Raw genomic sequence first — 10360 nt, 5'->3', positions numbered from 1 at the left:
CTCTCTGTCTCTCCCTATCTCTCTCCCTGTCTGTCTCTCCCTGTTTGTCTCTCCCTATCTCTCCCCGTCTCTCTCTGTCTCCTCCCCGTTCAAGCGCACGTGTGCAGACCCAGCAGAGGCTAAGGACGCCCAGACTGACGGGAGGAATCTGAGTGTTCTTCGCGATGACCTGCAGTGGCCCTTGTCGGGAAGGTCTTCCGCGGCTGGTGTCCCTGACGCTCCCCCGAAGCCAGTGTTGGTGCTGCTGGAGTGAACCGGCCCCGGCGGCTTGGGGGGGACGGGGGCCGTGCCCGCGGGGGCCCGAGCGCCTGCTTCACCAGGACGCCCCTGTTCACGGCCACAGCAGACGCTGTTTCACGCGTGCCGTGGAAACCCTGCCGCCCTGCCTTATGAATGTAAAATAATTATGATATTTCATAGTCAACAGTATTTTACTGTGAAGTACCAAACTCCTCCTCTTCCTAAAAAGAATTTAAAGTGGCTTAAAGTAAGACAGAGCGTACACAGACTAACGTAAAGGTTAAAGGTCATAAAGTTAATGTAAGGAAATATTAACGAAAACAGATACTTAGGGAAACCGATGTTGAGGCGTGACTGGAACTCGCGCGTGGCCCCGGGCTCCCCGGGCGTCTGACAGGAGCAGGCCCCGTGGCCCCTGTTTTCGTGGGAACGCAGGAGAGGGCCGAGCCCGCCACCCCGGCAGGGGGACACTGTCCCGTGCTGGCCCGTGGTGGAAGACATGTTGGGGGAGCTCGTGAGGCTCTGTGGCCCTGGGAGAGGACCCAGAGTGACCCACTCACGCCCACCTTCCTGGGCAGCCGCGTGGGCCCCTGGGGGCAGCGCCGGGGAGGCGGCGGCCAGGGTGCAGGGGGCCTCTGGTGCCCGGTGCCCGGCTGCCGGCGGGGCAAGCCTGCGTGCCCTCGGTGGTGACCCTGTCACCGTGGCATGAAGGTCGAGAAACTGGCCGGCCCAGAGGGAGGGCTGTGCTCCCAGTGGGGGTTCAGGAAGGACCTGATGCACAGTTAGCTCTTCTGTCACACGGTGGACTCGGATCTGCTCTGTTGTTGGTTCAAAGGCTCCCTTGAGTTTCCCGTGTTCAAGCTGAGGTCTCACACAACAAGTTCCAGCCTTAAAATGGTTTCAAGTCAGGCATCCACACTCAGCCACTGCCAGGGAAAACCTTCTGGGATGCTCTTCCCGACGACACGGCTCCCCGGGAACACGGCTGCCTGGGCGCGCTTACTGTGAATCACAGCCGAGCCTCCGTCCTGAGGAATTCAGTGGGCAGAACTGCAATGTCACTTACTTGAATGCTGACCACTCGCACACTGGAGAGGGCCTTCCAAAGAAAACTTGTGTTTTCATCATCACGGCTACGGCACACGTTTTCCTGGTTTATGTACCAGGCCTGTTTTACTTCTAGGGCACTCCTGATAGGGGACCTGTTTAATACATACGCACAAAGAAATTTCAGTGCTTCTCTTTTTGCTTTCAGGGTAGGAAGAGAACTCTAATGATGCCCTGAGCATGAAGATTGCTTCTCCTCAGGGTTATGTCCATAAAAGACGCCCCAAGCCGCTTCCTATAAACATCACCTTGAAGGCATGCTCCACCCGCCGCCACGGCCCCAGCCACAAGTGGGCAAGACGGGCAGAGCACCTAACCAGGCTTTAATAAAGCAAACCAAAGCTCCAAAAAAATCCTATCCACAACACCAAGAAGGAAGCTGAAATGAAAAGAGCTGTGTGTGGAGCCTGATGAAGGAGCTTATCTAGCGTTGAGCAGGAGGGCTCCTTGGCCAGTGGGAGGAGGCCAGACCCACCTGCCCCCAGTCAGGATGGCACAGCCCCAAAGACTGTTCGCCACTCTGCCCGAGGTCACCGGGAGCCAGGAGCCCCTCGATGACTGATCCCAAATTCCAGGTTTTGTGATCCTGGAAGGGTCACCCTGAGAGGTCCTGGTTTGCTTTAGGAGACTCTGGATGGTCAGGGATGGCCCCAGCTGACCCTGGACGGTCAGGGATGGTCCTGTGTGACTTTGCGTGGCTCTAGGTAGCTGTGAATGAACCCAGATGACTCTGTTTGCCCTGGATGGTCTTGAGGGGTATGAGCAGCTATGAGTGGCCATCAGTGTCTGAATGGCTCTGGGTAGCTGTGGGTGGCCATTGAGGACCGGAGTTTCCAAGGACCATTGGTGACCCTGGGTGGCTCTGGGAGATATTGGGTCTTCCTGGGTGGCTGTGGATGTTCCTGAGTGACTCTGAGTGGTTTGGGGTGGTCTTTTTGACTCTTCATGGTGCTCTGTATTCTGGGTGTCCCTGATGGTCCTGGGAGGCAGTAGATGATTCTGATGGTTTTGCATGGCTTGGGGGCCCTGGATGACCTTGGTTGATGCTGAGTGGCTGTGAGTGGTAGTGGATGGCGACAGATGGCCCTCAGTCACGCTGTATGTTCATGGGTGACCTGGTTCTACCAGGGTGGCCCTAGGTGACCCTGCATGTCTCTGAGTGCACATAGATGGCCATGGGTGGTTTGGGGGGTTGGGTGCAGCCCCTTGTCTGGGATCGTGGCATGAAGTCTGGCACCTGAGCTCTCACTGGTTGTCTCTGGGTGTGCAGAGACGTGGTCTGGTTTCCAGTGTCCAAGCGCAACCAGCACAGGTCCGGGAAGGCAGGTGGGCGCCTTGCTGACAGCGCTCTGCTCTCCCGCCCCAGGCGTGGGCTTCACGGTCATCCTCATCTCGCTCTACGTGGGCTTCTTCTACAACGTCATCATTGCCTGGGCGCTGCACTACCTCTTCTCGTCCTTCACCGTGGAGCTGCCGTGGGTCCACTGCAACAATACGTGGAACAGCCCCAACTGCTCAGAGGCGCGCACCAGCAACTCCAGCTCCAGCTCTGACCACACCTTCCGCACCACGCCTGCCACTGAGTACTTCGAGTAAGTGGGGGTCCGATGCCACGGCACGCCCTGGGCTCGCGGGCCGCGGGAAGGGAGGGACACACCCTGCGAGCGTGTGCTGAGGACCCCTGTCCCTTGGCCACGCTTCATGCCTCTGGGTTCTTGGAGACGCAGTCCTGAATCCCGATCTTGGAGGGGGGTCCTCAACTGCGGTGGACGGTGGACAGTGGACAGTGGACGGCAGGAAGGCCCCGGGCAGCTTCGCCCACTGTGCTCGGCTCTGTGGGCGGCAGGAGGCTGGCCAGAGCTGCCTGGAAGGAAGGCGGGCTGCCTCCAGTGTGGGCCGGGCTCTGCCCACTCCGTTCTCCCGCCCCACCTCTGAGGGCAGAAAACACCCTCCAGCCTCCTAAACAGACAGGGCCTACCAACCCCCACTGTTGCTTTTCCTGAGAAGTTCCTTTCCTTTTACAAACCCAGCATCCATTCTTGCGCGAGTCCCTCCTCAGGCCCCACATCCAGTGGCCTTCCCGGGGCCCTGCCCTCCCCTGCACCCCACACCACATGCGCCCACGGCCTGCAGGTGCGGCTCTCCCCGAGTCTGTTCTTCTCTGGTCCTCTCGGGCCGGCTCCTACTCCCTCGTCCTCGTCCCCACTCGGGCGCCTGAGGCTGGAAGGGCCGTCAGTGCCCCTGTGGGTGCATCGTTTCTCCTCAGAATCTGGACGCTTGCTGAGGAGCCCTCCCAAAACGACCCTGACCCTGGCCGTCAAGTAACACGCAGTCCTCATGCGGACGCGTTCATAAACGCGCATGGGGCCCGGGGGCTCCAGAAGACCCCCCCCCAGGTCCCCGGCGGCTCGGGCGGCTCGGGCGCTTGCTGTCCTGACTCAGCTTCCTGCGGGATGAGTGCAGGCGACCGCGGGCGTCACACTGACACTAAAATTTCCCGTCCACGGGGAGGTTTCTCGTGAGGGCGCCTCTCACTTGGCCACATTCCGTTCATGTTTATATGCAAACGAGTCCACTTAACAACTTAGCAAAAGGAACTTGCACCAACAAAACTAGAACAGTTCTGGTCTAACAGCAAATAGGCACGTTTGCCAACCTTGTTTGGAGTTAGAAAACCGTGTCCTCCCGGGAGGAGCCAGGACTCGGACGCGTGGACAGGCACGCGGCCGCAGGATGGGAGCCCCGGCTGTGGAGAGATGCTGCCGGCAGGGGTGGGTGTTGGGTGGTGGGTGTTCACAGGACTGGCCTCCACACAGCATCTGGAATGACTGTGTTTCAGACCCTGAGAATCTGAATGCTTTGTTCTGTGGTTCTGTGCCCCATGTGGGCACGGTATCTCCATGGTGGAAAGCGGCAGGGAGGGGCAGGAACGTGGGACGCAGGTTTGGAGGGTCTGGAGGTGCAGCTGGGAGGACGGGTGGTTTCTTTGAGCCGTGGTCAGGAAGAGTGTGGTCAGGCCGGGTGAGGTCGTGTGCCACAGGACGTGCTTGTGTTTTTAGGAAGATGTCGTTGGTTTGCAACTGGAGGAGAGTGGACATGTGTGAGGAGGACAGGGAAGGGGAAGAGAGGGCCCGCTTGCAGAGGGGCTGTGAGCCTCGCTGGGAGCTCTCAGGAGGGGCGGGCTGGTTTCAGAGGCCGGCCCGGCGGGGGGAGCCCACAGCTGTGAGAAACAGAGAGGCAGGGAAGTTTACAGTGTGTGATGGGACTCTTAACGTGATGAGCAAGCGAGAATTGTCCAGATAAAGAGAAGTCGAGTTTGCTGCTCTTAGGGGTGAAAAACGCCACACGGCTTGCTGCTGAGCTGTTCACTGCTGCATTTCCCAAATTTAATAGTGTCTCACTGACGGGTCGTGCCCGGGCTGCGTGTGCCCTCACCCCTGTGGCCCAGCGCTCAGCTTGGCCGTGATCAGAGGGAAGGGCTCTGCAGGGGCAGACACGGTGGTGGATGAGCACCTGGGGGCCTGTGGTCAAGTGCCCTGCACTGGGGGGCACTCAGAGGTGCTCAGTGCTGGCTTGAGTTTAGTCCATAATCACACCAACAAAATGAGGACTCAGGTTTCAAGCTAGGATGTCTCTTACAATTTTGAAATGGAAACTCGCAGAGAGGTTGAAAGGCGCCAAGTGACACCATTGGGGACCACCTGTCTTTTGTTTGGAGGTGCAGAAGGATTCATGGTGGAAAGGGTCCCACCAAGACTGCAGAGGGAAGCATGATGTTGCTGTTACTTTCGTTAGGTCTTACCCGAGAAAGCGGAGCCTTTGTTGGTGTTTGTCCCAGAAGCGCTGTCCTCATCAGCCCCGGCACTTGCCCACATCCCCAGCCTCAATCCCTGGCGGGCGTGCATGAGGAAACATGGCCGGCTCAGAGCCGAAACCAGAGGACTGTGGTTGTAGCTCCAGGGCTGAGAAATGGTGCAGGGAACTCTCTGGACAGACGTGAAGTCTGAGCCAGGACAGCGCCTGTGGGCTTGGAAACCCCAAAACAGGTCGTGTAACTCCAACAAGTTCAAATGTCCCGCAGTTCCGTAGACACTTACCACCACCTTCACCTTCTTTCTACTGTGAACTAGAAAGCTACATGTTTGCCTCTAAGAGAAGGCTTTAGCTGCCTCCCACAAAGCTCCACGTGCTGTGTTTCCACTTTGCTCCAGTTCCAAGTACTCCCTGGTCTGCCTTGTGATTTCCTCTTTGACTCATGGGAGATTTGGGGAACTTCCCATTTAATTTTGAAATCTTTGGAGGTTTTCTAGATATGCTTCTATTTTTGATTTCTGACTTAATTCTGATTTAGCGACATATTCTACTTATAAAGCTTCATTATCCCAAAACACCCTGAGACCTTTGATGCCCAGTATATGGTTTATCCTGGTGGGTATCACAGGGGCGCTTACAAAGAACAGGTGTTCTGCTGTCATTGGGAGGGAGTTGTGCCGTGTCCACGGGTCGTGGGAGCTCCTTATGGTCCACTGTCTTCCCAGCTGCTGAGAAGGGGTGTTGGGCTCTCAACCGTGATTATGCATCTGCCTCTTAGTCTTCACGATTCTATCAGTGTTGACTTCATTCATGCATTTTGGGGGCTGTGTTATGAAGTGTGTGTTCATTTATGAATATCAAGTCTTTGAATGGACCCCTTTGCAGTACCAAATGTCCCTCCTGGTCACATTCCTCATCCTAAAGCAGCTTCGTCTGGCAGCAGAATGATCACCCTTGCCTTCCGATGCAGAGTGTTTGCATCGGTACCTTTTCCATCCTTGTATTTTTAACCCATGTGGGTCCTACCGCGAGTGCATTTCTTGTAGACAGTGTAGAGCCGGTTCTTGCTTTTTCACTCAGCATAACAACCTCTGTCTTGTCATTGGAGTTCCCATTCAATAATTATCCCTATGGTTGGATTTAAGTCTTTTGTCTTGATTTTTTTTTCTATTTGTCCCATCTTTTTGTTTCTTGTTCCCTCTAATTCTTCTTTTGAATTAATTAATTTTTAGGTTTCCATTTTAGCTATGCTATTAGTTAATAAGCTTTGTTTTAACTTTTGTGGATATTTATAGGATTTACAATGTACATCTTTAATTTCTCATCCTCTACTGTCATATGACATCCTACCATGTCACATGTAATTTAGGAGCCTTACAACATACTCCCATTTTCCCGGCCCGTCCTTTGTTGTCATGGGTTTTCTTTCTACAGGATGTCATAAACTCCACGATACGCTGATACTATTCTTGCTTTAAATAGTCAGTTATATTTTAGATAAATTTGAAATGGAAAAATGACTTTTGTGTTTACCTGCATAGTTGCTATTTCTGGGCCTCTCCGATCCTTATGTGGATCCAGATTTCCATTTTGGCTTCATTTCCTTCCATCTGAAGAATTTCCTTTAACATGCCTTACAGTGTAGGCTGGCTGGCAATGAATTTTCTCTGCTTTAGTTTTCCTGAAACATATTTTGCCTTCATTTGGGGGAATTTCTTTAAATGGTGATAAACTATACATAACATAAAATATATCATTTTGACCATTTTTAAGTGTGTGCTCATGGCCTGAAGCACATTCGCAGTGCTGTGCAGCCACCACCACCCCCATCTCCTGGACTTTCTCATCCTCCCAGATGGAAACTCTGTCCCTCTCCGGCCCCCCCAACCCCAGCCCCTGGTGCCCACTGTCCTACTTTCTGTCTCTATGAATTTGACAACTCTGGGGACTTCATATAAGAGGCGTCATCCAGCATTTGTCCTCTGTGTCTGGCTTATGTCACCCAGCATGATGTCCTCCAGGTCCATCCACGCTGTAGCAAGTGTCTGTTTCCTTCCTTTTAAGGCTGAACAATATTCCACTGTGTGGATGGACCATATTTTGTTCATCTGTCAATGGACACTTGGGTTGTTTCTATGTCTTGGCTATTGTAAATAATGCTGCAGTGAACGTAGGGGTGCAGATGTGTTTTCGAGTTAGTGTTTTCATTTTCTTCAGATAAATACCTAGAAATGGGATTGCTGGATTGTATGGTATTTTTGTTTTTAATTTTTTAAGGAACCTCCATACTGTTTTCCAGGGTGACTGCACCAGTGTGCATTCCCAGCAACTGTGCACAGAGGGCTCTTGTCTCCAACATTGTTGCCAGCAGTAGTTATTTCTTGACTTTTTTATAACAACCATTCTGACAGATGTGAGGTGATAATTCATGGTGGTTTAGATTTGTATATCCCTGATGATGAGTGATGTTGAACCTCTTTTCATGTGTCTGTTGGCCATGTGGATGTCTTCTTTGGAGAAATGTCTGTTCAGATCTACCCTTTTTTTTTTAATCAGATTGTTTGTTTTCTGCTATTGAGTTGTATGTGTTTTTCATATATTTGGGGTACTAACCTCCTATGAAGTGTATGATTTGCAAATATTTCCTTCCATCAGCAGGTTGACTTTTCATTTTGTTGGTGGTTTCCTTCACTGTGCAGAAACTTCCTAGTTTGATGTAACCCCACTCTGCCCATCTTTAAAATGTTTGGGGTTTTTCTGTTGTGGAGTTTTAAATCTTTATATATTCTGGATATTAATCTCTTATCTGATAGATGACTTGCAAATATTTTCTCTCATTCTGTGAGTTACCTTTTTACTCTGTTGATAGTGTCCTTTGATGCACAAAAGATTTTTTATTTTGATGAAGTCAAAATACCTATTTTATTGTTGTTGTTGATTGTCATATCAGAAAATCCATTGCCAGGGGTGCCTGGATGGCTCAGTCGGTTGAGCATCTGCCTTCAGCTCAGGTCACAACCTCAAGGCCCTGGGCTCTTTGCTCAGCGGGGCACCTGCTTCTCCCTCTCCCTCTGCCTCTCCCCCTGCTTGTGCTCGCTCGCTCTCTGTCAAATAAATAAATAAAATCTTTTTTAAAAAAAAGAAAAGAAAATCCATTGCCAAACCCAAGGTCACAAAGATTTACCCTGCTGTTTCTTCCAAGAACCTGTATGTTTGGCTCTTATGTTTAAGTTCTTTACCCATTCTGAGTTAATTTTTGTATTTCGTGTGAGGGAGCTGTAGGCCACATTTTCTTCCTTCTTGTTGTGTCTAGTGATTTCCTTATTGCACACCAGGCTTGATGAGTTTCACATTCGTGTGTGTTAGGTTTTGTTGTCTTCCTTCAAGACATGTTACGTTTGTTCTGGTAGGAGGTTCATTTGCTCGCGGGGCAGTTTCATCCTCTTAAAGCTTGTTTTTAAGCTGTGTTGAGGTGGATCTGGCTGGACTTTGCTTCAGGAATAGCTCATCCCTCTGCCACAGTGTGGCCCTTCCAGAGTTCCCCCTGGGGTTCCCCACAGGACCTGCGAGTCCCCTGCTCTGGCCAGCAGGAGCTCAGCGACCCCAGGCCTGTGTCAGCTCCAGGAACCAGTCAGTCAGCCGCCAGCTCCGAGGTGCTGCTCCCCAGGTCTGTGGGCACCTGGACAGGTCCTTCCCAGCACCTCAGATGGCCTGAGCTCCAGCACCTTCACTTGCTGCCCTCGGGACACCCCTGCCCTGCCCTGGGGGGAGCGTAGCCAGGCAGGAAGCTGGGGCATTGCTAGGCTCACCTCATCCCTTCCCTTTCCCTCGGGCTTCAGGCCTGCATCGCTTCCAGTCCCCTGTCTAAAAACCCCCATTTGGTGTCCTTTGTCCAGCTTCTAGTTGTCTGTGATGTCATTCCTTCTGGGCCAGAGTGGAGCCCCTCAGCTCCTTTCTCCGGATGCCACCGCTCTCTGGACAGAGCATGGGTTGAGTTAGGCTGTCTGGGTCCCAGCCCCTGCTCTGCGGCTCTCTGCCTCCAGGTTGGGGTGGTCCTTATGCTCTGGCTGCCTGGAAATGGGGTCGGGGGCTGCTGTGGGGATTCAGCCAGGCAGGGTTCATGGAGCCTGATGCATGCCTGGCACGCCTCAAATGCTCTCTTGGTGTCCAGATCCAGGAACCATGACAACAAACTCACCTAAAAAAGGATTCCAACAGAAAGTAGAAGTGTTGTCCCTTTCCCACGGCTGGTGACCTCCCAGGCCATCACGGTCTGGTCCTCCTGACCACTTATGGTTCCAGACGTTTCTGCATGTCAGCCCCAAACCGCCTTACCCAGACACCTTTCATCGACCCGCCGGGCCATGCCCCCCGTCCCTGGGAAGTGCATTCCTGCGCTGTGCCCGGAAGCTGTCTGCAGTCAGTGGGGGGCGGTCCCCACGCGGGGTTGGTGTATGCCGGCTCCGTCCCCAGGGTGATGGCACTCTGCAGTGTCCTGTCCCCTAAGCTGTCTGAGGAATTTCAAATAACGTCAGAGCAAGATGAGTTTTTAATCTTGGGGAGGGAATTGAACCAGTACAATCGTGCTAATTCCAGAAGCGATTTGAAACGTTTACAAGTGAAACCAGCGTGTGTGGTGTGCACCCCTCCATCTAGGAGGCTACAGACACGCTTGGGCCGCCAGGCTCCTCTCCCGGACAAATGAGTAAATAAATGGCCATCCACCGCCAGGCCGAAGCGTGTGACCTGTGCATGGGTGAGGCCAAGGTGTGACGGGGCCTTTGGCTGTGTGGTCTCTCTCAGCACTGTCATCCCGAAGAGACTTCTCCTGTTAGTGGATAGAGGTTCTGGGTGATAAGGTCTGGCTGGGGAGCTAGGACACGGGGGGTGGAGGGCAGCCAACACAGAGCCAGAGCTGGGAGGCGATGGGAACTCTACTGCCGGAGGAGGGGCCAGGGAGGGCAGACCCAGGGGGGGACAGGCCATGGGGAGGACAGACCCCAGGGGAACAGACCCCAGGGAGGGCAGACCCCGGACAGACCCCGGGAGAACAGACCCAGGGGTGGACAGGCCATGGGGAGGACAGACCCAGGGGTGGACAGGCCATGGGGAGGACAGACCCAGGGAGGACAGACCCCAGGGAGGGCAGACCCAGGGGTGGACAGGCCATGGGGAGGACAGACCCAGGGAGGACAGACCC

The 10360-nt window shown here is 53.5% G+C and overlaps 1 protein-coding gene across 1 annotated transcript in view; it reads left to right on the top strand.

The window, feature by feature from the left end:
- SLC6A3 (solute carrier family 6 member 3) overlaps positions 1–10360 on the top strand; it is a 37278-nt gene that overhangs the window by 4742 nt on the left and 22176 nt on the right. The window contains exon 3 of the mRNA XM_034998811.1: positions 2714–2939. Coding sequence (XP_034854702.1) covers positions 2714–2939 — 226 coding nt within the window. The remainder of the gene's footprint in view (positions 1–2713; positions 2940–10360) is intronic.

This window comes from Mirounga leonina, unplaced genomic scaffold (genome assembly GCF_011800145.1).
Source record: "Mirounga leonina isolate KUSES-001 unplaced genomic scaffold, KU_Mleo_1.0 Mir_95, whole genome shotgun sequence".
In the NCBI taxonomy this organism is placed as follows: Eukaryota; Metazoa; Chordata; class Mammalia; order Carnivora; family Phocidae; genus Mirounga; species Mirounga leonina.
This window is presented reverse-complemented; position numbering and strand designations above follow the sequence as displayed.